This window comes from Capra hircus, chromosome 6 (assembly GCF_001704415.2).
Source record: "Capra hircus breed San Clemente chromosome 6, ASM170441v1, whole genome shotgun sequence".
Lineage (NCBI taxonomy): Eukaryota > Metazoa > Chordata > Mammalia > Artiodactyla > Bovidae > Capra > Capra hircus.
In genome coordinates this window covers 50,379,543-50,407,232 of record NC_030813.1, presented here as the reverse complement: position 1 = coordinate 50,407,232, position 27,690 = coordinate 50,379,543, and the positions used below count along the sequence as shown (strand labels likewise).

At 40.6% G+C, this 27,690-nt stretch overlaps 1 protein-coding gene across 7 annotated transcripts in view; it reads right to left on the bottom strand.

The window, feature by feature from the left end:
* The window catches only part of PCDH7 (protocadherin 7), a 469,679-nt gene extending 453,876 nt beyond the window's left edge, over positions 1-15,803 (bottom strand). For 3 of the 7 annotated variants that reach the window (XM_018049357.1, XM_018049356.1, XM_018049358.1), the window contains exon 1: positions 11,233-15,802. In XM_018049357.1, the coding sequence (XP_017904846.1) occupies positions 11,233-14,409 (3,177 nt within the window). In that variant the 5' untranslated portion in view covers positions 14,410-15,802. Of the gene's footprint in view, positions 1-142; positions 5,121-11,232 lie in introns of those variants that run through there. The other 4 variants (XM_013964573.2, XM_018049354.1, XM_018049355.1 and 1 more) reach the window with 3 other exon arrangements.

Below are 27,690 nucleotides of genomic sequence, written 5' to 3'. Positions count from 1 at the left end.
CCAACTCCTTGTGACCCCAAGGACTGTAGCCCACCAGGCTCCCCCATCCCTGGGATTCTCCAGGCAAGAACACTGGAGTGGGTTGCCATTTCCTTCTCCAATGCATGAAAGTGAAAAGTGAAAGTGAAGTCGCTCAGTCATGTCTGACTCTCTGTGATCCCATGGACTGCAGCCTATGGCTCCTCCATCCATGGGATTTTCCAGGCAAGAGTGCTGGAGTGGGGTGTCGTTGCCTTCTCTGCAGTAAAGACCTAATAGCACTCAATTTCTGAGAATTTAATTAAACTAGGATAAGAAACAGCTACACGGCAATAATATGGCAACTATTTTGATTACAGTAGTCTAATAATAATAATAGGGAGAAGATGAGTGTATGGCCATGCAGTGGTTGCATTTTTCCCCCTTCTTTTCTCTTTCTTTGTTCCTCTTTTTCTCACGAACGTACAAGGGTAGAAAATGAATGAAGATAGAGAGCACTGATACTGCAGGCTGAAAACCAAAACCAAACAAAACAACTAGTAGAAATGGGAGAAAGTAAACATTGACTACTTTTTAACACCAGTCTTACAGTCATATAAAGCCTAGACATCTAGTGTCATCCCTCTGGTCACAAAATCAAGGACACAAATATTCGCTTTTATCAGGACTGAATACCCTTTGCTGCTATCATCTTACCTTACCTCCTGACTCCCAGCTGGAGTCCGAGACACACGGTGCCTTAAAAGAGTTCTCAGTCTTCTAAACTAGGGAAGGCTGTTCACCCTTCCTCAGGGTCTTCATCAAAATCCCCATTTCTTAAGAACTATTGATCTTTGGGAGGTGCTGACCTCATTATCTGCTTAGAGCAATTTACACCCAGGTGTGCCAAGACAGAATCAACTCCTTCAGAGGTTATTTGCAATTTAAAAGAGGCACTTCTTAGAATCTCGGGGGACTTCTAAGGAGTTCTTTTGAGTTGTAAGGCATTTCTCAGCTTCACTGCCCATCAGTCCACAGGAAGGACATATCCCTTCTCCGAGACTTATTTCCTGAGTACATCAAGTAAACGTTTCTCTTTACAGTTATGCTAGACTCTCTTTAAAAACAACTGCTCCCCAGGGAGAGTCAGAATGAAAATGGAAAAAAATTATACATTATCAGTGAGCATAGGTTGGCACAATGAATGAATACTTGCAGGGATATATAAATTGACGAATACAGAGACCCATGCATGTGTATGGGCGTGCATGTATCCATATTTCCTCACAGATGAGGATCTCCCAAAAAATCCTGAAAACCCATATGTCCACACACCTCTTCACAGCCCCTCAAAATATACCAGAAGTCTACCGTGTGACCGGTGCCTCCCTCCCACATTTGCTTTAGTTTAATCTTTTTGAAGGGTTTGGTGTTTATAACACCACTAAGAAGAAGCCAGGAGGGGGAATCAGAGAATTGCTCATTTGGTACAGAAATAAGAGACACACATCCTGCAGAGAAGGCAGGGACTCTAGCCAACCCGGCAGGTAGTCCTTTATCCTGGAGACATCACCCAGCAGGGAAAGAAAATAACAACTAGGATGTTCTCAGAGTTTGAAATAAAAGAGGTCATACCACAGTTCAGTGATCTGATGTGGATGGATTTTCAGGCTACTTAGCACTAAAGCCCAGGCCCTTTGATCGTTGTTTGTTTCACAAATATTTAGGGGTATCTCCTGTATGCTGCACACTCTAGCAGGCACTGGGAATATCTTGATGAACAAGACAAACTTGCGGGCAGTGTCTCTGAGCTTCACCTATCCCTTGCCTTAAGTAGTAGTATATTATTTTTGCACTAAAGAGTTTTGTTTTAGCCATCATTTTAATTACAAAGCCTTGCATAGTGTATAAAAGATAAAGCAAATCAACCTATTCTCTATAAAATAAATGGATTACAAAAGTTATACACAATCAAGATAAGTGTTTTTCAAAATTACACATAGAAATTATTCCCAGAGACATTTCAAACTGTGGAATTAATTACTTTGGAGGATATTGGTAGTTTTTCTAGAGATACCCTCAAAAATAAATGATAATCTTGGTTGCTTACCTAATTGTTGAAGTTTGTCTGTTTTTAATCTCACATGGGGCTGTTGTTTACAAAATAGGGTAATTGATTAGATCTTCAAATTATACCCACAACACTTTTTTTGATAGTATAAAGTGTAGGTTGTGACTAGAAAAAGTTTGAAAAACTGGGTTTGTTCTAATTCTTTTGGGAAGAGTTTACCCAGGTAAGTCTAAAAATATACCATATTCAAAAGCACAGATTTCACCACTTCCACCAAATGCTTTCAGTACTTTTGAATTCTGACTGGCTATTTCTTCTAAGACTTGATAAAGTTCTTGCTAGTTCCATCAGGGTCCTGAAAAAGCTGTTCGTTACTCCAGTTTTCTTACCTCAGAATAATAATGGTGCTTTTCCTCAAAGATTGCTCTGAGGAGCAAACATGAATTCAATGATTTGAAACTTTAGAAGCATAAGGCAAACACAGTCTATCATTTTTCTGCTCTGTGATCTTCTTTATAATACATCAATTCCATGAAAACAAAGACTTATTTTTCTTTGCATACTCAGTATCAGCTGATATTGGATGTGTTAAAGTAAATAAACTTTACTTAAATCAGTCTCTAACATCCTCATATTCCTCTTTAGTTTTTATAATGGAGAATGAAGTATTGCACTGTCGTTTAAAATAAAATGTTCAAATGCTAAAAGATATAAGGTGGTGGATTGCTCTGAGTCTATTTCCATTTGTCCATAGGCACCCCCCTAAAAGGTAAATTCCAGTAACTGAAAAGGAGAGTGGTCAAGAGATCTGAGGTGGAGAACATTTGGGGGCAGGGGGTTAGTTAGGGCAGAGGGGAAGTTTGTGCAGGGACAGGAACCAACGGCAAAATGTTCAAAGATGGGAAAACAAACAAACAAACAAACAAACAAACGAACAAACAAGAGAACACCAGAGGGATGATAATAGACATCTCATAGCTTGCTGCTGTTGATTATTCTGATTCAGCTTTTAAGCACGCTAAAATCCTTGGGATTTTTAGTACTTTTTTGTTTTGATTTGTTATGTTTTCTAATCATAACAGTAAATAGCCATTGTTCCCCATTTGGAACAATCTAAAGGGGTGGTTCTCATTCCTTTTGGGCTACTTCCACAGTAAGACGAATTTTTTACACAGCAACCAAAAGCAGGGAGTAATGGAGGCATGCAAACACAACTGAAATAAGGATTGCACAAGAAAATATTTAGCCTCACTCTATGAATGGCCTACTTGAATTTTTTCTGCTTTATTTTGCATCTTTCAGGTTGTAGTAGAAATTCACAAACTGATTTATATACCCGTTAGCAAAATTGTGCCTTAGAATGTTCTTTGTGACAGTATTCATAAACATCCCCTCCATATGGCTACACATTAGTTTATTCCAAAATTCTGGACATTTTTTTTCTGTTTGCTTTTCTTTTTTTTTTTTTGTCTGTAACTTTGTCTTTGAGTTGATGTGATTCAGTACAGATTTTTGTTTATGTATACGTCTAAGGAAGTTTACTACTTTAGGATGAGAAAGCATATTTCCAAGAAGCCAAAAGTGGTAAGAAGTTTTTGGTTTTTACCAGTTTCTTACACTGACTGGTCCTGTGCTCAAAAGGAAAAGAGAGATTAATGATAATTAGGTTTTATTGAAGAATTTCACTATAGTCTCAGTGATATTTCTGAAAATTTCCTTTTTTGCAAAATTAAATAAACAGCTAATAAAATAAACAACTTGAAATACAAGCTTTAGTGATTTACAAGTGTTAGTGAGCATTTCCTATCACTCTGCATATTTCTGTTGTCCCAATATATATTTTTTTCTTATAAGGGTTTTATATTGACAATAATTCACCAAAAAATTCTCAAGAATCTGGAATTCTTGGTCAGTAACTCAAAACTTGGGGAAAACTTTAATAGGGAAGATGGTATGATAAATATATTACAAAATTATCAAAGTTTATATATGGAACACTTATTTTAGGCACACAAACACATACACCATAACAAACAGAGACATAAATATACAGAGAGTTAGAGGAAACATACAGAGAATTCTTGACTTACTTAGAAAATTACAATTTGTATAACTAAAATTCAGCTACTTGCTTTCTCAAAAATATATAACATGCTGAATTCTCAGAAGTTGCTTGAACTTATGTTACCTCACATCAAGTAGAATAGTCTTCTGATAAACGAAAATTAAAAAAAAAAAAGGTAGCTACATCTTCCTTCTGAATGTGACCACAGTGACTTCTGTGAATCTAACTCAAAGTTTCCAAATTTTCTTAAGAAATTTAACAACAACAACAAAGTCGTGAAAATTCTACAGATATTTTGGTTAATATTTCAAGATTAGGGGAAAAAACAATCCACTGGCAGTGCCTGTGGTAAGCACAAAATAAATCTCTCGAATTTGTCTTAGAGAAAATACTTTTTATAAATGTTGCTCAAAGTCTTTGCATATAACCTGTGGGAGCACACACAAACACACACAGTGGCATTTAGAAATATACACACAGAATGCGCAAGAGACACTATCCTTCACTTTAACAGAACTATCTCCCTGGTCTGGAAAAGGTTTTGATTATGTAACACTTTAAAACTATTGAGTAATTTAGGATTTTATTCATAGTCATTATTTAATATATTATAGACAGAGACTTCATAGACTTAATTTTCCTTGGTTTACACAAAGCCAGAGTCTTAAAATCATTGTTGAAATACATTTCTACATTTTTTTTAAAGACTTCATTATTAAATTCTGCTAACTACCTCTCTGAGAATGTAGTTCCTGGTAACTGACACCCACTAATAGCACATTTTTTTATTAATACTGTTTCTTTTATAAGTTTATTTATTTCAATACTATTTTTCCTTAAATGAGAAAAAAAAAGAAAATCAAATGCACAACAAATGGAACAAGCAGTGATTGGCTGACACCCCACGGCCAAGGGCAGGCTCCAGCAGGTTTCGAAGTAGCAAGGTCATCAGAGTATGGTGCATAATGGAGCATCATATTTGAGTGGAATTCAGCCAAACACAGTAATGTATGGATGTAGACGCATCTGAAAGAAGGAAAATAAAAATTTATGCAGGTAAAAAAAAAAACCTCTTATGAAGAAATTTCCCCAATGGCTTATGCCCAAAATTGGAATGTTGTGGTGGAGGTTTTGGAGAAGAGAATTTTTATTTGCAAATTATGTGTTTGTAAATAATAAATACATTCAGGTGGGAAAAAGTCAACTTGGATGAATCCTAGTTAGAAGCTGTAATAGTTTTAAGTTGTTGTTGTTTATAAACAGCATTAGAGTTCAATACAAACATCACTAAATTCCTGAAAATAACCCTTTATCTGCCTTTAAAACATTAATTCACCAGAAGTGATAATTAAGATTAGTTTTAGTGGTTTCAGCTCAATTCTTCTTGGAATGTGATTTCTCCCACAACACTAATGCTAAATAAAGCACTGTGTAATGTTCTGAAACAGAGTCGCTGCTTTAGAAAAGATTCTAAGGGCTTTTAAAATAAATAAGATAGAAAAGCAAAGCTGACTCTCTATGTATGTGTGTATATATATGTATATATATATACACACATATATATGTGTGTGTATATATATATATACATGCACAATGATTCTACTATCTCTATAGAGTCATAAATGTAAATAAATGGATGACGAGCTTTGCTATAGCCTAGAATTTGGTTATATACAGTTTAAACATAAAACTCTAAATAATTATCATACTAAATTTTCTATATATAACCTGTACTACCATCCTCTTCTAGGAAAAGGAATGTTAAAATATCTGAAAGCATTGGTGATTATGATAAAGCAATGGTTTCGTTACATTTTATTTAGCTTTAAAAACAGTATGGGTTTTACTTTTGAAATTAATAAATTCACCAATTTGTATTTTACCAATAGGTTAAATTTAGAATAGAGAAAGCTAGATTGGTAAACTGCCTACCAAGGAAGCAATTCAGTTGAAAAATAATAAAATGGCACTTTCTTTAAAATATTAGAGGAAAAAAATAGTCCACAATTGTGTGTTAAGGACACTATTCAAGTAAAGTGCATCTGCAAAGTTGGCAAAATGAAAAACAGTGTAGAAGCCAAAGGAATCATCACTACTGATGAATAAAGTAAAAGATCATCCCAATTAGAATGCATAGAAAGTTTTTTTCATAAACAACGTATAGAAAGCTTTATTCATTTCCATTACAAATACGCTTTTATTGAGGGTATACTAAATGCTATATAGGAGCTTATGTCTACTGTCATTGTTCTGCTAAAATGAAAAATCCTCTTAACTTGCTGAATATATGTTCTAAACCATGTTAAGTTATTTTAATGAATGTCATCAATTGCTATCTTATATAAGGGGGGGAACTATGAATTTCTGTTAAAAATCTATAAAATTTGAATACAATTTCCCCAATAATTTTACAGATAAAAACTAGAACCCAAAGCAGAATTATATACTACTGTTACAAAACATCAATTTTGATAGCCAAATATATAGTTATATTTACATAAGAAAACCTCAGGAGATTTCTGTCACTATTGAAATACATACAGAAAAAGTTACAGAAATTTAATTTTTTTTTCCCACTGGTAGAATGATTAAAAAAAAAGAACCCTGGACTCTGCATTCCATGTGTTGTACTCCTGTCCACATTATAGCCCTGATAATCTTATGATCTCAGTCAAACTAACTTTCAAAGTAAGCCTCAGTTTCTTCTACAAAGTGAGGAGATTGGTTTGGTTAATATCTTTTAATTGTAAAATGTGATATCTCTAGAAATTTTGACATTAAATATTTTATTATGATATATTTTATGTCAGTTTTATTTGTGTTTAAAGTTTAAGTCTTTTCTACATATCAGTGTATGAATATCACAGTAAATAAGAGCCTAATAGCACCATAGTTAGTTTACATGAATACATGTGTGTGCGTGTCTGTATGGGTGTGTGTGAGAAAGCAAGAGAGAGACAGAGGGGAGTTATGATATGTATTTATCACAGGAGTATGCTTTTCCACATGAGATATGTACTTACTCAAAAGATAACAAGAAAGAATGTTTTTGTTACAGTTGTCCAGCTGCATGATTTACTTACAATTATTAAATTGATTTTGTGGTCTTCGGTCAAATTCATTAATTGACTTAGGAGAAGTTTGAGATAAGGTTCAAATGGTCATACCTCAACTTCAAAAAAACTATATATCCATTGCAGATCAAATCAGTGAATGACCCTTTCCTTGATTCACAGACATCCAGAAAGTCGAGAACTGTTTGGTAGATAGCTCCTGACTAAAGACACTGTCTAACTTTCATCAGTCACTAGCCTCTTGTCTATGATTTCTGGCCATATGTAACAGAAATCCCACCATATGCAGATTCATTCTGCCTCTTCAAAGTCTCCTTGGTCATAGATAGCAGAACCATATTGTAGAAGTAATGCTTATGGAGTTAAAGCAGAAAGCTGTGGTTGACATCACCATGCAAATGCATTTCCACTATAATACATATGGTATAACATACATTCACAAATAAATCGATACTCAGTTTTCTTAGTGCTTAGAACTGTAATAGATGATGGCAAGTCATTTCTTGCTTCCAAAATCTAAGTAATTAAAAAATAATTTCTGCCATATCTTTACAAAGTATATCATGGATATATTGACCACAAATTGATCAATTAAAGGAAATATTATTCTGACGACATTCAGCAGTTCTTTTAGGCAAAGGAAACTGTCACTGCAGTTAATATGAATTTTTCTTGAGTATTTCAGGATCAGCTACAAGTAGGGTTTTAAGTTAATGTTTATTCAAGCTGTATCCTCTATCTGCTTGCCAAAAATAAAATACATTACCTTCCATTTACTAAATAAAATGAAATTTTTACTTGCCAGTACATTATCTAAATAACATCATGGCAAAGATAAGATCTAGAGGAGTTGAAAGTTATATGCAAAGTAGGAACTATACTTTTATATTGTCTATTAATCTTTTGAAAATATATTATTTTTAAGACAATTGAAAAATACTTAACACATAGTAAAATGAATAGAAAACAGAATGCTTCTGCTTTCATTTTACAAATCAAAAGCACAGTTGAACTTCCAGGTCACAAAACTTTAAACACCACCAAGGCCAGATTTACCAAGTAAAGGAAGAATGAAATGAAAAGGTGGATACTTAATGCTGTCAACGATCCCCATTTTTCTCAATTAGACGCATTATTTAGTTGAGAACAAGGGCTCTTGTTTGAATTGCAAAGGCCTGAATTATGAAAACCTGGGCTACGCCATCAAATGTGCGGATTTCTGAAATAATTCCAGTATCTCTGCAACACATTATCTCCCAGATTCTGTCCAGGAGTAACTATAGAAGATTGATTTGACTGTCTCTAGAACCCAAGAAAACAAACAAAAAAGAGGAGGGGGCATTTTTTACAAACTTTCATTTCTACAAAGCTGTTTAACTCACTATAGCCTAACCATTAACAGAACTTAGGAGCAACACTTATTCTCATGAAGATAAAAACACTGGAATAGACATCATTTTCATTGTATCACAAATAAGGAACTATAATAAGGTAATTCAGGAAAAATATAAGTTAATAAAGGCTTTATGTCAGATAAAATCTATTTTTTAATTAATCCTTACCATATGAAATTTAAAAATGGCAACTCTCAAGATGTTCTTTACATAAATTCAGCATTAAAGGGGAGAAATTATAAGAAAACTCTGAATTTAAAAAAATTCAGGTTTAATCAAAGAAAATACATTTTGGTTATGTTTAAAAAGGCAATATCTTTTAAAAATAAATATAGAAAATCAGCTATCTACAGCACAAACAAAAATGAGAACAAAAAAGATCTCATTATGCCAGATGTCAAAACAGAATGTAAATTTGTAAATGGATCCCTTGTCTCCTGACAGCAATACTGAGTAGATGAAGCATATCAATTACTATCACTAATTACATTAAGGGGAATGTATTTCATTTGCCTTTATTTCATTTTAGATCAGCTGTTTATTGTGGTTAAAATTTCATACATCTTTCAAGTGCTTAAGAACATATACCTATTCCCAAGTTATTTTTGGCAAACTGCATGGCTTATTTGAACGGCTTTGTAGGTTTTCTCTTCTGATATATGGACTTCCTTGTTCAGTTAAGAGACTAACACCATACATTAGTTTATTTATAAGCATATCACTTTGCCTTTTAGACAGGATGCCACCACACTCTTGATATTGGCTGTTTTAAATATTCAAGAATATAGAGCTAACCCTATTTGATGAGTCAAATAAAGCTTAAGTGACAGAACAGAACATAGGAGATAGTTGTATAAAATATCTATAAATCTGCCACTTGATATGTCCACTCAAAAGTTTAAGATTACATAATTTAGAATGCAAATGTTAGTCAACCACAGGATACAAAGTTCTTTTAAGATGACAGTGAAGTACGTATTCTGCATAAAGATCTTTTCACATGCTTTCTCTTAACAAATTATCATTTTCTAAAGAAATCTCTACAAATCTCTATTTGTGGGTTCTATAACTAATGTTATAAAAGTGCTGTTACCTTTAACTGGAATCTTCCTTGTTTATAAAACAGATAAAAGCACCAAAAACAAAATAGAAATCTGCCTCTAAGCCTAGGTAAAGCGATAACAAACATACTTTCCACTTGGCATATTTCAGTTAATAGGAAATAAGACTCACGTACTTGAAAAGACATCTTTTTTAAAGTCATTTAATTCAATGCAGTTCAAACCTGTGTTTTCTTGGATTGCTTTGGTAACTGGATATAAAAGCATACTGTCTATTTCTCCTTATCCAAATAGTTACAATAAAGGAATACATCAAAAACATTACTATATAATGCTTATTTTTAAAATTATAGAAAACAATAAGAAATTAATATTTATCTCTTTTCTATACCTTTAATGAGCCCATCCATAACATCTTCAGTGAGGCTATAAAATAAACTTTTTACATTGTCTCAATTATTTTAAGATCACACATTCTATATGCAAGACATATTTAATAGAACACTCTTTATTGGATATTGCTTGACAGACATAAATGTTTCCTGAAATGTTCTGGCGGTAAGAAATATGTAATGTTTTATTAGCAGAGTTGCTACAGCTTTAGATACAGACGTTTCCAAACGGTTTTCATTTGTTGTGTGTCAAATGTTGATGGGTGAGAAAAGTAAACTTTGTGAGTTATACACTCACACACACACATTACACAAAACAAAACTTTCAAAAATAAATTACATATTTTCTGAAGTTCACCTCAGAATATACTTTGCTTTTTTTTCAGTTTCCACACTTCACTGAGAAAAAACTGTGTCAAATATTTCATAAAACCTTTATAGTCTCAATATATCACAATGCATACCAAAATATTCTCACACACACTACATCAAACATGAACATTTTTGTTACTTGGTTTAAATAATACATGATTCATGCAATTTACTTTTGCTTATGAACTTTTCATACCAAATACATATACTACAAATGCCAACTGCATATCCTCATAAAAGCCTAATTGTATAGATACTGAAATATTAAAATGTAGTTTTTTATGGCATTTACATATCATTAAATATTTTTAAGTCAGCATTTTTGTCAGTCAGCATTTCAATATCTCAGACTTGGTACTTCATTTGCATGAATCAGCATCTGCTTATCTGTAAAATTCTGCATAATATATAATGTAGCTAAAACTATTTAGTGTCCAATTTGCATAGACAGCAGTAGTAACTTTAGAAATTTTGTCTTTGGATAAAATTATCCACTTAGTAGCACAAAAGAAAAGAATTTTAGGTGAAAACTAGCCATCCAAACAGTTCACACATATTTATCTGGAAACAAAAAACGTAGCATGAATTAGAATTGTCAAACACCAAGAGAAGCGTAAAATACCACTTACAGTGTTTTCTTCTGTAACTTAGTACACGCTGGTATAAGGTGCAAACTAAGTGGTGTACCTTTTGTAAATGTCTTCTACTAAATAAGTGGTATAAGAATTACACCAACATTAATTTCCTGCTATTAAAAATTTAACTAATAGCTTTAAGAGTGAAGACATGACTTTGCAGAAGATGCCCTGTCTTAGATATTTAAATATATGTGGGATACATCTTACCTGTTTGCTGTATTTGTTATTGGTTTGACAGCTGTACTCAGAGCAGTGATCTGATCCAATTGAAATGTTGTCTCCTGCTCCCACAAACGTATTAGCTGGTGGTAGATCTTGTACGGCCTGGTGTTTTTTTCCTGCAGTTGGTGATTGGGGGTGAAGCTGGACAGTAGGCAAGGGGGAACTAGATTTGTAATGCCTGGCCAGGTCAGGACTGCCAGGCCCACCATTAACTGATCGGTATCGGCCCATGCTTGGGCTGTCTGACAGCTTCTCATTGACACTGTCATACCTCTGTCCATTTGGTTTAGAAGCTTCTACAGTGACAATGCTGCTGTAGAGTGGCTGCTTAGATTTTTTGTTTTTCTTGTCCTTTTTAGGTTTTTTAGATTTGTCATGCTGTTGGGGTGTAAAAAAGTCTTCATGATCTTTTTTGCCGGCTTCATAGCCATTTTTATTTTTGGACCGGCAATATCTTGCCATCACTACAATTAAGATGATTAGAATCACAGTCATAATTCCAGCAACCACCCCAATGACAATACTGAGTCTCTGTTTGCTAATTTCATAGCTTGGGTCACCAGCTATATCCTGGGTGAGTGGGGTGTGCAAGCTTCTGGCTATTTGAGAGTCAATCACAGTTGCATTAGAAACACTTTCATTGACAAACACATGCACCAGAGTCGTGGTAGACTGGGAAGGCTGCCCACTGTCATTCACTTGCACCACCAACCTGTGCAAGCCATAATGCTTTTGGGTGAGTTTTCCCACTAAGGAAACCACACCACTGGTGGAATCAATCTCAAACAGCTTGAAGGGATTCCCTCCCACAATGCTGTAGTTAAGGTCTGCATTGATGCCATCATCACTGTCTGTTGCCAACACTGTAGCTACTACTGTCCTGACGTTACTTGAAGGTGGCAGTAAAGTGTAGGAAATATTTCTGGGAAGGGTGACAGTGGGAGCATTGTCATTCTCATCCATCACAAAGAGAGAGACCGTGGCTGTTGCAGATCTGGGAGGATCTCCCCCATCCACAGCTTTGACTCTGAAAGTGTATGTGGTCTGATGTTCTCTGTCAAAAGACATCGTGGAGTAAATAGTCCCCGTGTCATTTTCAATGGAAAAAATGTTACTGTTCTCCTCTATGTATAGGCTCATCTCTGCATTGCGCCCCTTGTCAGCATCCATCACTGTGACCATTCCCACGGGGCTGTTGGGCTGTAAATTTTCTTTCACATAAAAGGTAAAGACGTCCTGCATGAACTTAGGGTCATTGTCATTCTTGTCAGCCACCTGAACAATCACTGTGGTGCTGCCCTGTAGCACGGGGATGCCTTTGTCTCTGGCGTTAACTTTAAACTCGTACCTGTCAGTCTGCTCGCGGTCCAGCACGGTATTGACGAGAATGTCCCCAGAATCGGGATCGATGGCAAAGATCCCCATCACGGAAGAGTCCAGCGAGTAGGCGATTTCAGCGTTTTTCCCACTGTCCGCGTCTGTAGCCAGCACCGTGGCTACCCTCTCTCCGGGGATGTTGTTCTCAGGAAAGTACACCTCCACCACTGACTGGCCAAAGACAGGCGGGTTGTCGTTGGTGTCTCCCACCTTGACAATCAGGGAGTTGTTGCTGGAGAGACTGGGGCTGCCGGAGTCCACCGCTACTATGACCACGTTGAACTCCCTGGTGGTCTCATAGTCCAAAGGGGCCGAGGTGTGCAGGAAGTACTTTTTCTTGTTCTGGTCGCCCTCTGTGTCACTGGCCGGCTTGAGCTGGAAAGGCACGTCGCCCACCACGGTGCAGGTGACCACTCCATTCTCGCCTTGGTCTCGGTCAGACACCTGCACCAGGGCGATGGGGGTGTCCACCAGAACGTCCTCGGCCACGTTGGCCACCCCATCCTTGAGTGGGATACGCCCGATCTTGCGGATTTCAATGGACGGCACATTGTCGTTCTCGTCCTTGATATTAAGGACCACCGTGGCTTTGTCTGTCTTGGGAGGCTGCCCGCGATCGCGGGCCATGACCGTGAAGCGCAGCTGGTTCACTTCCTCGCGGTCTATACGGTGCAGGACACTGAGCCAGCCGGACGTCTCGTCTAGGCGCAGCAGCCGCCGCACGGACTCGGTAGCAGCCCCGAACACGTACTCAATCTGCCCGTTGACCCCCACGTCCAGGTCGGCGGCACGCAGCTGAAGGATGGGGGTTCCCGGGGCGCTGTTCTCGGCCAGGTCAGCCTCATACACGCTCTTCTCGAAGCGGGGGCTGTTGTCGTTCACGTCGGTGATGAGCACCCGCAGGATGGCCTGAGAGGAGCGAGGCGGGTCGCCACCGTCTCGCACCCTCAGGGTCAGCTCGTAGGAGTCGCGCTGTTCGCGGTCCAGCGCCCCCTTCACGATCAGTTGCGGCTGCTTTTCGCCATCCGGGGTGTCGGCCACCTGCAGTTCGAACACGCTGCTGCGTCCGCCGGGGCTGGTCCCGCCGCCGCCTTCTGGAGCGTCCAGCCTCCTCTTGGAGCCCCCGGGGCCGCCGCCGCTCCCGCCGTTCCCGCCGCCCCCGGGGTAGGGGGCGCTGTCGGCAGGCCCGGCGCGCCGGCCCTCGCCGCCGCCGCCGCCGCCGCCCCCGGGCTCCTGTAGCAGCTCGTAGCGCTCAATGCCATTGCGGCCGAAGTCGCGGTCGGTGGCGGTGGGCAGCAGGTAGAGAGTGCCCACCGGCCGGTTCTCCTCCACCGTGAGCGTGAGCACGGGTGACGGGAAGGTGGGCGTGTTGTCGTTGATGTCGAGCACGATGACCCGACCCTCGAACAGGTCCACCCAGCTCTGCGAGGGCCCGATCACCGACACCTCGAAGTCCAAGAAGCACTCGTTCTCGTCGAAGATCATCTGACACTGGGGCAGTTTCTCGCGGTCGATGCGCCTCTCGCTCGTACTCAGCTCGCCGGTGAGATTGTCGATCTTCAGGTACTCTGAGCCCGACTCGAGGCTGAAAGTCACCTCACCGGAGCCGGTCACGATGCCCAAGTCCGAGGCGACGTTGCCGATGCGGACGTCTGCTGGGCCCTCCTCTGCCAGTCGGTACCGGAGGAGTTGCTTGGCGGCCGCTAGGCTGAGCGAAAGCGGCAAGAGGAGACAGCAGCCCAGACACCAGGCGCGCGCCCATCCCATGGTCCGCATCCTCAGCATCTTCTCCTGCTGCTGCTGCTACTGCTCCTTCTAATTACGGCCCCTTGGCGCCCCCCTCCTCTGGGGCCCGTGGCCTGCCCTCCTCCCAGTCCTCTCCCCTCTCCGGGAAGGGAAGAAACAAGAGGGAACGTAGGGAGGGGGCAAGAGCAGCGTCCAGAGTCGGCCAGGGGGGACCAGCGATAGATCCTTCTTTTTGTTTTTTTCCTCCTCTTGCTTCTTCCGAAAGTTATTGTTTCATAATTTATGCAATGGGTGCTAATCGCCCGCTAGCCAGCCGCCGTTCAGTCGCAGTACTCACAGTTCACGGGACACTGCGCGCCGCGGGCTCGGCGCCCCCCCAGAGTCATACCCGCAACCGGCAGAGGAACCCCGGCTCCCGTCACTGCTCAGTCGAATGGGGCTGGAACCGCTCCGGCAGGCGGGCGGTGGAGCCGGGAAGCGGCCGGGAGAGAGCCGGCAGCCTCCCCCGCCTGCCAACCCCGCTCTTCTTTGCTGCTACTCGAGTTGAGTCCAGTTCACGTTCCAGGCACTCACTCCAGACCCAGCTTCTGCTCCGACTGCCCAGGCAAACGTGAGTCGCTTCCTGCAAGAGGTGCTAGGGCCAGCAACAAGCCAGTCTCAACTCCGACTCCGATTAGGCAGCGGGAGAGCCAGTCAACAGATCGAGAATGAAAAATCCCGGCAGGTCGCTTCGGGCACCGTGCAGTGGACACGACTCGAGTCACACAGCGGTCGGCGTCCGGGTTCCCCCCGTGCACGGAAAAGCAGCCCGAGCCATCTTCAGAGACGCCCTGAGTGTCGGTCCCGTCTCACCCAGAGAGCTCGGGTTTCTCTTTTCTCTTAACAACTCTGCGCAAGGTCATTAGTCTCGAAGCCGCCGCCTGAAACCGCAGCAGCCGTTCGCCCGCGGGGGTGAAGGCTGAGCCGTGCGCACCGCGCGGTGCCCAAGTTTGTGTTCGCAGCCGCAGAGTCCGTGCCTTTCCTCACCTGCATTCGGCCCGCATGTCAGAGCACTGGGATCTGCAGCGCTGTGCGCGATTCAGGGAGGAGATTGCAGCCTCTCTCTCTCCCCGCTCTCTCTCTCTCGATCCCTCCCCTCCCTCTCTCCTCCTCCTCTCTCCTCCCTCCTCCCGTTTCCCCTTTCCCCTTCTCCCACTCCTCTCTCCCTCACGCTCCCTCTCCTTTTTCCCAGTCCCAAAGCAGGCAACTCGAGCTGAACTTGATCCCTTTGCAGTTCAAAGGTGAGCAAACCAGGCTTGGTGGGCAGGCGACGCTGGCCTGGCAAAAGACCCCAGCCGGGCTCCCCCAACGGCAATTAACAAAGATGCCCAATTCTGTCCGGATTTCCGAAGAAAAGCACAAGGCATGGGGTGGGGGGAGGTGGAGTCAGAGACAGCTGCCAAGAAGCTTAAAAAAAAAAAAAAAAAAAAAAAAAAACACACACACACACATACACAGTTTGCCAAGGGGAGAAAAAGTGCCAGTCGGTTGTTGCCTCGGAAGTGCCCTGGCACGGCGGGTGAATTCCGCAGTTGTCTCGTCCCCTCTGGTGTCTGGGAGAGTCTAGTGCTAGCGCTCCTGCCGCCCCTTTGGCTGCCACGGCTCTAAGACACTGAATGGCAAGTGGGAAGCTCCAGCTCGCCAGCCGCGAGCCGGAAACCCGCAAGTTTGCCCAAAGTGATGGTTGCTGCTGGGAGCTCTCTGCCTTGCTTGCGGCTCAAGCTTGTCCCTGACGCTACTGCGGCGGCGGTAGCAGTGGAGCCGTGGAAACTACACACTCTCAGAGAAGGAGGGAGGAGGACCGAGGGGGAGGGAGACAGGAGGGAGCACTAGCCAGCCGCCCCGCTCCGGAAAACCCAGCTTCAGCTCCGGGGGCCACTCCAAGTGTGCGCGATCCTAACAAGTCCCCCTTAAGCCAAAGCTTGTCCCTCTCCCTTCCCAGCGAGTGCAGCCGCTGCCTTCTGGGGGAACTTGCTATCCCTCCTTGGGGCTGGTAAATTTCCTTCTCGCTCTAGCTAATGCCGAGAGCGTGTGTGAGAGAGCAGAACATGTGTCAGCAAACGTTTCTCCTTCCCCTTCTCAGAGTATGTTCTTCATCCCTGCCCCCTCACCCGCTGTCTCTGGTTCGCGAATTAGCTTCTCGGTTAAGGCTTGGTCAGCTGTGGCTTCGGGGACCCAGCGTGTGGCCAGGGAGCTACGCTGGTGTTCTGAGAAACCATGATGGGCTGCAGTCGTTAAGAGAGAACTGAGAACTCCTGAGAGAGTGGGAGAGCGATCCTTTTTTGGGAAAGCAGAGTTAGGAGGGCTGAGGTTTGGGGAGGGGGAGGGTGCTCTGTCTTTGTTTAAATGCTTGGCATTCCTGTCGCCGTGCTTGCTTACGGGGTAGACCGTGTGGGCGCGCGCCTGGGGAATAAACACATGTTGGTAGCCTCGATATTATTTTCTGAGCAGAAATCTGCAGCTTTTAGTAACTGGCAAAGTGTAGCGTCACCTATCTGGATAAAAGGGAAATAAACTTTAATGTCAACTTTGTGTACCAAACTGTCCCTAGCTCCTTTTCTCTCCTCCTTTTGACTTTGTGCCACTAGAACGTAGATGGTGTTTCCCCACGCGAGGCTTCCCCAGTTTTTCAGACACTGCCACCACAGCTCACCTCATCGGATTTCAAGTCTGGTCGCGTTTTCCGAACTATAGACATTTACTGCTCATTTATTTCAGCTGCAGTTAAACAAGGGGGCCTAGCCACGATTAGCGGGGGTTGAGGTGGGTAGGAAATACTTGGAGGAAACTCTAACCATCTCAAAAGAAAAGAATTGGGGCTGCTACTAGGTTTTGGTTAGTCCTCGGCCGGTTTGCTCAATTTAAAGGCATTAAAGGTCCTCCACTTAAAGGAACATTTAAAGCGAAAAGAAGAAAAGAGAAATACGGCCAGAATGAGTACTCTGCCTTTACGATACCTATGTGGGACGGCGGAATGATTTAAAGACAAACACCAATAAAGTCTTTGAGCAGACATAGCGCGCGGTTATTTAGGCGGGCGCAGCCAGCAGGAATGGGGGGGGGGTAGGCGGCAGAGATTTCCAAGCATTCCCTATGGGGGATCGTAGAGGTGCGGAGGATGGAGCAATCGTGGTTTGTGCCAGGAAGCTGGCGAGTATTTTCTAGTCTGCTAAAACAGTAGCACTCTGGGGGTAGTGGTTCCTCCTCTGAGGCCAGGCCGGGAATCCGGCCTTTCCACCCGCCTCCTCACCCCCTGTCCCTCCACCTCCTACCCCTTGCAGGCACCGGAGCCTCTCCGCTCTATATCTGCAGCATCAGCGAGAACTGCTCGGCGCGCAGACTCAGTGCTCACCGCCGCAGTCTAGAGCCGGGGGGCGGGGGCGGGGGCGGGCGCCGCAGCGCAGAAGCGGCAGGCTAAGTGTCAATCAAGCCAAATTCCCCTTGTATTGAGCAGACTCTGGTTTATCAAAACGCTGCCTCCCTGAGATACCCAGTCCCGTTTTTTCCAGGGTCCAAGACGGAAGCCCGCGCATTCCAATACGCGGCAATATGGTGCAGTAAACTCAGTCCTCTCGCCGCCTTTCCTAAGATTTTGCAAACTTCGGGCAGCCGCGTAGGCAGAGACACTGTACACTCCTTCTTGCCTCGCCAGACTGTAAACTTGAACAAGCCCGTGCGCCCACCGCTCCGACGCGCCGTCTTTAAGCGCACACCAGCGTGGGGGCGAAAAGAGTAGGCGGCTTTTCCCTAGAGCGTTGAAATTTTCTTCCAGATGACCGGGAGGTGGGGTGGAGTGGGGAGGGGGGCGCGGCGTCCTTCACAGTGGAGTGGTTTCCTCATTGCGAGTCACCAGCCCGCCCTCCCCACTCTCATCCCTACCAACTCCGCCGCGCAGCCAAACAGGCGTGGGAAATGGGTCCGACGTGCCGGGCATGGAGAATAGCGTGGCCAGACTGCCGAGGCCTGGAAGCCTTCTGGCTTCTCCCTTCCCCCACGTTCCCCGGCTCCGACCTTTCCGCCAGAGCAGCCCAGGAGTGTTGGCAGACTTGCCAGGTCGTTCGTAGGGTTCCTGGGAAAAGGAACGGAATGGGCGGGGTAGGGTTGTGGGCGAGGTGAGGAGAGGCTTCCGAGCGCCCTTGCCGCGGTCGGAGCTCCTGTCCTCTTCCGCCCCCTGTCTAGGGACTGACACTCCAACTCCTGCCTCCAGCCGGCGCGAAGGATGAATGGAGGCGAGAAGCCGATTCCCCCACCCCCGCCCCATTTCCGCAGTCTCAGAGCCAGTGTCACAAGTGCTCAGCAATTTCATTAAATGCAACCGGGGGGCTAAATCCCCGGCGGTACGAGACCTCACCAAGGGAATCTGATACCCGGGTTCGCTCCCACCCACAAACCCCGCCCGGCCCTTCAAACCCGGGGCTGCATTTATCTTCTCAACCTGAGAGGAAAGGGTTCAGAAGGAAATGGAATAGAAAGTGTAACCGGCTGCAATAAATTAAAGAGCCCGCTGCCGCTGCTGTTGCTTTGGCGTCCAGAATTAGAGAAAACGAGATCAGTGTCCTAAAACCCGCCTTGATCAGATACAACGTCATCCCTTGTATGAACCAAAGTATCTGAGAGAATGTTGAAAAAAAAATTTTTTTTAAAGGATAGTAAAAAGAAATGTCCCTTTGAAACGAAGGTTTAAAAGGAAAATTTATAAAAATATCACTCCATTCTAATAGACACAATAAAAGCTCGGCCAACGATTTCTTTTCTATGCCAATATCTTACAATACTCGGTAGTTTTTGAATTTATCGACTAACCTTCCTGACTTAAAACTGCTTTGCAGTAAAAAAAAAAAAAAAAAAAAATTCAATGACTGAGCTGAAAAATAGCATTCAGGGTCCGTGTTGTAGTTTAAGCCTTAAGAAAAGACAGGAAAAGGAAAAACAACAACAAAAGTTTATGGGTTAGAATGAATACAAAGAAGTAAGTGCCAGAGATATGATCCCTAGGGGGCTTTCATTCATTATAGACGCTGTATTTACGATAATACAAGAAAAAAGGTTAAATACAGTAAACATGATAGCCAGTTCTGGAAAGAAATATAAAGCAGTTTGACGGGAAGGGAGAAAGTGACTCAAGAACGCCACCAAGGGACAAACTGAGGAAATGACATCCCTACATCTCGAAATCCGTTGACCTTTTATCTTTTTCGAAGTTCGGTCATCTGTATCCACTTACGTATGTGTAAACACGTTTTTGAGGTCTTTACGATCAATCATTTCTCCAACTACTTCTGGTAAACTTGATACTTTAGTTTTCTTTCTCTAAATAATCAAAAATGACTGTCCCTTAAACCTGTCATTTTAACAGTAAGTATAACTCGACTTACAGCAAGTATGATTCCTGGGACTTCGAGAAACTACAGGAATCTTTTGCAGTCTTAAATTCATGCTTGTAGTATTAAAATGTGTAGTATACATAAATGGCTAAATTATTCATTGAAATAACAGACTTTTTGATGGACATTAAAACTCAGCAGTTTAAATAAGGAAACCACAGATTTCCTTTTAAGCAGGTAATAACTGCTTGCATCAGTGGTTATTTAATTGGTCTCCAGCCAAGAAATAGAACAAGTTGTACCGTGTAAATCATGAGATCATGCAATGCAAAGCCATATAATGCAATATACCAGTAGTAGAAGAACACAAGCTAAGAACTAAACTAAGTTGATTCATACTGCCTATTTGAATAACTGTTAAACATTTCTGTAAGTCTAGTACAAAAACAAGAGAAAAAGAAATTCATGAAAATAATTTTAAGAGTTTAAATATTAGTTTATAGTCTGTGTGATTTGCTGGTTTAAATGTAGTGTTTTTGTTTAAAAATGACACCTGATAGAAATATTTCACTTTAAGCACAGACAAATTGAGGGAATGTTTTTCTAGAGTTTTAAATGTCAAAATATATTCAATATAACATAGATTTTAAATTTATGTGAAATATATCTAATCAGATACTGTAACTGACAAATGCATTTTTTATTTACAAGATTATGGATTTTTTCCAACTTTATGATAATTTTTATACATTTGCAAATATCTAAGCTTGAGAGGAAAACAGTATTTTGCAATGTCTGGGTGAGTTTTTGGAAGAAAGACCCTTGATAGGTCAAAACAGTATATCCTATTATTTTTGATCATCTAAGGCTGTCCTCTGTCTTTATCTATGGTAAAATTGAACATTCCAATGCCCTTTCCTGAGACATTTGGCATTTCTTTACTACTGTGGCAAGATATGTCAAATGCTACTGTGACTAATGACCTCTAAGCCTAGATAATATATTAAGGGTTTGGGGAAAAATATCTCATTATAACGGATTGTATTAATATAATACTCAAATAAATGACCTTGCTTGTACTAAGTATGGTTGAAAATTATGAATTAGCATTATAAATTTTATGCCCTATGTTGACCTATGCTAACTAGATCACTTATGTTAATTACCAATACCAGGTATTATAAAACATTACTCAATCAAATTTAACTCATAAAAATTTAGAAAATACAAAATGTAGAATGTTTCTAGGATGGGTAATATAGTAAATTTGATTAACTACTTTACTAGCAATGAATTTTTCAGTGATATATGCTCATCCTTATATGGTAGTCCTTGGGACCTTTCCCCAAATACAATATTTGCTTGCTAACTTCTGGACCTAGTATAGGATTACTCTTCTCAGCCCCCTTGTGGCTAGATGATGCCATTGACTAGGTCTGGGTAACCATTAATAGAAGTGGAAGTTCACCTTGGAAATGAACAGGGATGGCTAAAATGAAATCACTGTTCAGCTCTGTCAGTTACACTGATAATTAACCTGACTTAGAACCAATACCTGGAAACTGTCAATACATTTCAGACCTACATTGACTTTGAAAGCAGTAATATGTTCCTAAGTGGCTGTTTCAGCACTTTTTAAAATGAATTATAGAAGTGAAGCTGGGTTAAAAGCCCTACCAAATAGATGATATGGGTTTCAACTATAATCCCTATAAAACAGCAGTTGTTCTATTTAGTCACAGGTGGAAATACAAGTTCCAATGGCAAGGCAAGTACTTGCTATATACATAAAGCAATATAAATTTGTACCTGGTGGTTTTCAACATTAGCAGACACACTTCACTGTAGTTTATTTTTTCCTAATGACTGGTGTGGCATTTTAACACTTAAAATAGGACTGTAATAAAGTATTGTTGACGTACCATAAGATGGAAAGATAATATCGATTTTTGTGTTTATGGTTATTCTTTTTAATTCTTGTATTGATTGTGTAACTGATTTTCAATTGTGTCTCCAAAAGACTAGATTAAAAAGAAAACTATATGGATGTAATTAGAAGCTTTTGATTTGGCTAATCTATGAATAAAATATCAAGTGTTTTGATGAATTATTAAACTAACAGTTGGGGTTAGTAAGAGTATATATCATCAACAGTATACATCTCAATTCAGCAATGAGAGGTTTACTACATCTTTCTGTTTCTGATCATGTCTGTCTATTTGGAGGAAAGAAATTGTACCTGTCCTTGTCTTTTCAATGACATTTGATATAAAGCTTCTCTTTTCCATCTAACAAATTGGAAAGTTTGCTTCTTTCTTATAAAACAGAATTAAAACATATGAGAGAGGATGAGAGAAAAATACAATTAAAAAAAGGTATAACTGAAACAAAGGCAGTATCTCAGTTTCTGTTTTATCTTGCCTTACAGAATCATGCTTTGCAACGGTCTATAAACCAATGATTATGATGGCTCCTCCATTTCTTCTAAGGAATTCTTGCCCATAGTAGTAGATATAATGCTCATCTGAGTTAAATTTACCCATTCCAGTCCATTTTAGTTCGCTGATTCTAAAACATCCGATGTTCACTCTTGTCATCTCCTGTTTGACCACTTCAAATTTGTCTTGATTGATGGACTTAATATTCCAGTTTTCTATGCAGTATTGTTCTTTACACCATCAGATTTTACTCCCATCAGCAGTCACATCCACAACTGGGTGTTATTTTTTCTTTGACTCAGTATCTTCATTCTTTCTGGAGTTATTTCTCTGCTGATCTCCAGTAGCATATTGGGGACCTACCAACCTGCAAAGTTCATCTTTTAGTGTCCTATCTTTTTGCCTTTTCATACTGGTCATGGGGTTCTCAAGGCAGGAATACTGAAGTGGTTTGCCATTCCCTTCTTCAGTGGACTATGTTTTGTCAGAACTCTCCACCATGACCCGTCCATCTTGGGTGGCCCTACATGGCATGGCTCATAGTTTCATTGAGTTAGACAGGCTGTGGTCTATGTGATCAGATTGGTTAGTTTTCTGTGATTGTGGTTTTCAGTCTGTCTGCTCTCTGATGGAGAAGGATAAGAGGCTTATGGAAGCTTCCTACTGGGAGACACTGACTGAGGAAACTAATCCAAGTTTATGCCCTGACCAGTAATGCTGAAGAAGCTGAAGCTGAACTGTTCTATGAAGACCAACAAGACCTTTTGCACTAATGCCCCCCAAAAGATGTCCTTTTCATTACAGGAGACCGGACTACAAAAGTAGGAAATCAAGAAATACCTGGAGTAACAGGCAAATTTGGCCTTGGAGTACAGAATGAAGCAGGGAAAAGGCTAACAGAGTTTTGCGAAGAGAATGCACTGGTCATAGCAAACACCCTCTTCCAAAACACAAGAGAAGACTCTACACATGGACATCCCCAGATGGTCAACACCGAATCAGACTGATTATATTCTTCACAGAAAAGATAGAGAAGCTCTATACAGTCATCAAAAACAAGACCTGGAGCTGACTGTGGCTCAGATCATGAACTCCTTATTGCCAAATTCAGACAAATTGAAGAAAGTAGGGAAAACCACTAGACCATTCAGTTTTGACATAAATCAAATCCCTTACAATTATACAGTAGAAGTGACAAATAATTTCAAGGGATTAGATCTGATACACAAAGAATGCTTGAAGAACTATGGACAGAGGTTCATGACATTTTACAGGAGGCAGGGGTCAAGAGCACCCCCAAGAAAAAGAAATGCGAAAAGGCAAAAGAGTTGTCTGAGGTGGCCTTACAAATAGCTGTGAAAGGAAGAGAGGCAAAAGGCAAAGGAGAAAAGGAAAGATATACCTATTTGAATGCAGATTTCCAAAGAATAGCAAGGAGAGATAAGAATGCCTTCCTCAGTGATAAACACAAAGAAATAGAGGAAAACAACAGAATGGGAAAGACTAGATATCTCTTTAAGAAAATTAGGATATCAAGGGAAAATTTCATGCAAAGGGAACACAATAAAGGACAGAAATGGTATGGACCTAACAGAAACAAAAGATATTAAGAAGAGGTGGCAAGAATACACAGTACTATACAAAAAAGACCTTCACGACCCAAATAATCATGATAGTGTGATCACTCACCTAGAGCCAGACATCCTGGAATGTGAAGTCAAGTGGGCCTGAGGAAGAATAACTATGAACAAAGTTAGTGCAGGTGATGGAATTCCAGTTGAGCTATTTCAAATTCTAAAAGATGATGCTGTGAAAGTGCTGCACTCAGTATGCCAGCAAATTTGGAAATTCAGCAGTGGCCACAGAAATGGAAAAGGTCAGTTTTAATTCCAATCTCAAAGAAAGGCAATGTCAAAGAGTGCTCAAACTACTGCACAACTGCACTCATCTCACACGTTAGTAAAGTAATGCTCAAAATTCTCCAAGCCACGCTTCAACAGTACATGACCCATGAACTTTCAGATGTTCAGGTTGGATTTAGAAAGGCAGTGAACCAGAAATCAAATTGCCAACATCTGTTGAATCATTGAAAAAGCAAGAGAGTTCCAGAAAAAACATCTACTTCTGCTTATTGACTATGCCAAAGCCTTTGACTGTGTAAATCACAACAAACTGTGGAAAATTTTGAAAGAGTTGGGAATACCAGACCACCTGACCTGCCTCTTGAGAAATCTGTATGCAGGTTAAGAAGCAACAGTTAGAACTGGACATGGAACAACAGACTGGTTCCAAATAGGAAAAGGAGTACATCAAGGCTATGTATTGTCACCCTGCTTATTTAATTTATATGCAAAACATATCATGAGAAATGCTGGACTGGATGAAGCACAAGCTAGAATCAAGACTGCCTGGAGAAATATCAGTAACTTCAGATATACAGATGACACCACCTTTATGGCAGAAAGCAAAGAAGAACTAAAGGGCCTCTTGATGAAAATGAAAGATGAGAGTGAAAAAGTTGGCTTAAAACTCACATTCAAAAAACTAAGATCATGGCATCTGGTCCCATCACTTCACAGCAAATAGATGGGAAAACAGTGGAAACAGTGACAGACTTCATTTTGGGGGGCTCCAAAATCACTGTAGGTGGTGACTTCAGCCATGAAATGAAAAGATGCTTGCTCCTTGTAAGAAAAGTTATGACCAACCTAGAAAGAATATCAAAAAGCAGACGTATTACTTTGCCAACAAAGGCCCATCTAGTCAAAGTTACAGCTTTCCCATTAGTTATGTATGGATGTGAGAGTTGGAAGAATGTTGAGCACTGAAGAATTGATGCTCTTGAACTGTGGTGTTGGAGAAGACTCTTGAGAGTCCCTTGGACTGCAAGGAGATCCCATCAGTCTATCCTAAAGGAAATCAGTTCTTAATATTCATTGGAAGGATTGATGCTAAAGCTGAAACTCCAATACTTTGGCCACCTGATGCGAAGAACTGACTCATTTAAAAAGACCCTAATGCTGGGCAAGATTGAAGGCAGGAGGAGAAGGGGTCAACAGAGGATGAGATGGTTGGATGGCATCACTGACTCAATGGACATGAGTTTGAGTAAATTCTGGGAGTTGGTGATGGACAGGCATGCCTGTTGTGCTGCAGTCCATGGGGTCTCAAAGAGTTAGACAGGACTGAGCGACTGAACTGAACTGAACTGATAAACCAATATTGCCTTCAACTGTCAAAAGTTACTCTTTAGGCTTCCCCATCTGTCTTTCTCTGTTTCTGAATTACTACCCTGGGCAGAATTAATGTGATGCTTATGAGCCTCATGCGTTCAGGGCCTTTCACTTGCATCAACCTCTTCCAGTACCTTCAGGTGAGGGTGTGGTGTGCAACAATGTCTTTACATAGTCACATGTTTTTGAAATTTGCAAGAAAAGAATTTTTAGCACAATAGGTTACTAACACTGCTTCCTTCCTCTTCGATTTTCTCTATCACACTTCTTGTTTAAATGGTATTAGAGAGACTTAGGCATTTTGGGGTATCTAGTTAAGGGAAAAGTTGAGATGAGGATACATCTAATTTGGGTGTGTTAAGAATGTTTTTATGGATTTAAGTCTTTTTCATTAACAGTTATTTCTATTGATAACAACCATGGCACAGAATGGCTCCCAAGAATTTAACATCCATTGTGCCAGCTTGCCCTGTGTGGTGGCACAATGATACAGTGCCATGGCTTCTGTACAGTGATAGAATATCCCTTAGTGCGGGTTCCTGGAAATACATGGGTGGTGAAGTGGAATCAAGGCTTAAGTGTGTGGGGCCAGAAATAAGTCTGCCGAAACTTCTAATTATTAGGTAAAAAATTCCAAATGCAAAATGGGCTTCTCTTTGACATCTAATTAAAACAAATGTTCTCTCTTGTAGGAATTACTCAGTAAGGCAGAAGATACACACTATTCTTTTGAGTGAGTGTGTGTGTGTGTAATTTCTAAGCAGAGATTTTACAAATACAGACGATTTTCAGAATCCCTGTGTTTGAGGGTGCAAATGTATAGCAATATTGCAGATAGAGTCAGTATGTGTGTAGCTGGGTGACTTTTACATCCCAGTGTGTTGGAGTTACCATATCTGACATATCAAGCAACAAAATCTGGCTCTTGAACATGAAATGACACTCCATATATTCACCAATGCAATAAAGATACCCTAAAGAAACAAATAACTATGTTGTATTTATTCAACTATTAAGTTTAAGACAGTGCAAAAACACTTAAAAGTCTATTTCAATTGCTCTTCCATATGCCTCAATTTCAAATTGAGTCTTTATAGCATTTTTTCAAAAGTTTTGGTCATACCAAATTTCAAAAAAGAAGTATTATAGACATATGTCAGCCCATTAATTAATGAGTTATGGGTTTAGGGGAAACATTGTGATACATTTTTTATTTGTCAGATCTATAAAATGTGAAATGTCTTATAATTTATGGTTTTTAAATAGACATTTATTTTGTAACTATTTTTGTGTCTTATTCTATATTCTTTTCCTTAAGGAAGATCACCCAAAATATGTAAAGTTTACAAAACTTGATTCTGTCCTGTCTCTGCTTGTAATAATTAAGAGAGTGGTTGAAATAAATAAACCACGGACATCAAAGATTCCCCCAAATCATAAGTTAAATTCTACAAAAATAAAGCAAATATTAAGACTTTATATTACCTAATTTATAGATAAATACTGCTTAATACTGCTTAATTTCCTAAGGACAGTAATCATATTGCTATAGTAAACTATATTTAAATCAGATCGTTGGTGCTAGAAGTTGTTAAGGTGGCAACACAGTGAGAAAGAGTTGGGTAAAGTATTGAAAATAAAGAAACCACTTTTGAATTCCAGGGCCTCAACTCTGGACCTCTGTGATTTTTAATGAATAACTCTGAATCCCAATATTTCATCATTTAATTCAATTCATCCAATATGTATTTAAATTCTATTTTATATCAGTCTATGTGTTAGATTTTGAACATAAGTAAATTCTAATACTTGCCTTTAAATAGCTCATATTTTAATTGTATCTATACAATGAGTACAACAAGTTACCTTTAAGGTTGTTGTAGGTAGTAAATGTGATAATTTCATAACAGAACTTAATACTGCTTGGAACAAATTAAATTCTTAATATAAGTTTTTTTACTCTATTTTTCCTAATGCTCCTAAGGACTTAGGGTTGAGTATCCTACATTTTTCAGGATCTTCATTTCTGTTTTGTACACATTTTCATAGTTTAGAATTGGAGTCATTTATACTTACATTGCTCTTCATTTGTTCAGGGGTCAGCAGACTATAGCCTTGTCTGGCCCTTGGCTTATTTTTGTATGGCCTTCTGTGCCATGGATATTTTGTTTTGTTTTTTACACCTTTTAAAGAGTTGTTAAAAACAAAAGAAAAAGAAGAGGGACACAGCATATGGCTAGGAAAGCCTAAACTATTTGCTCTCTGACCCTTAACAGAAAACACTTT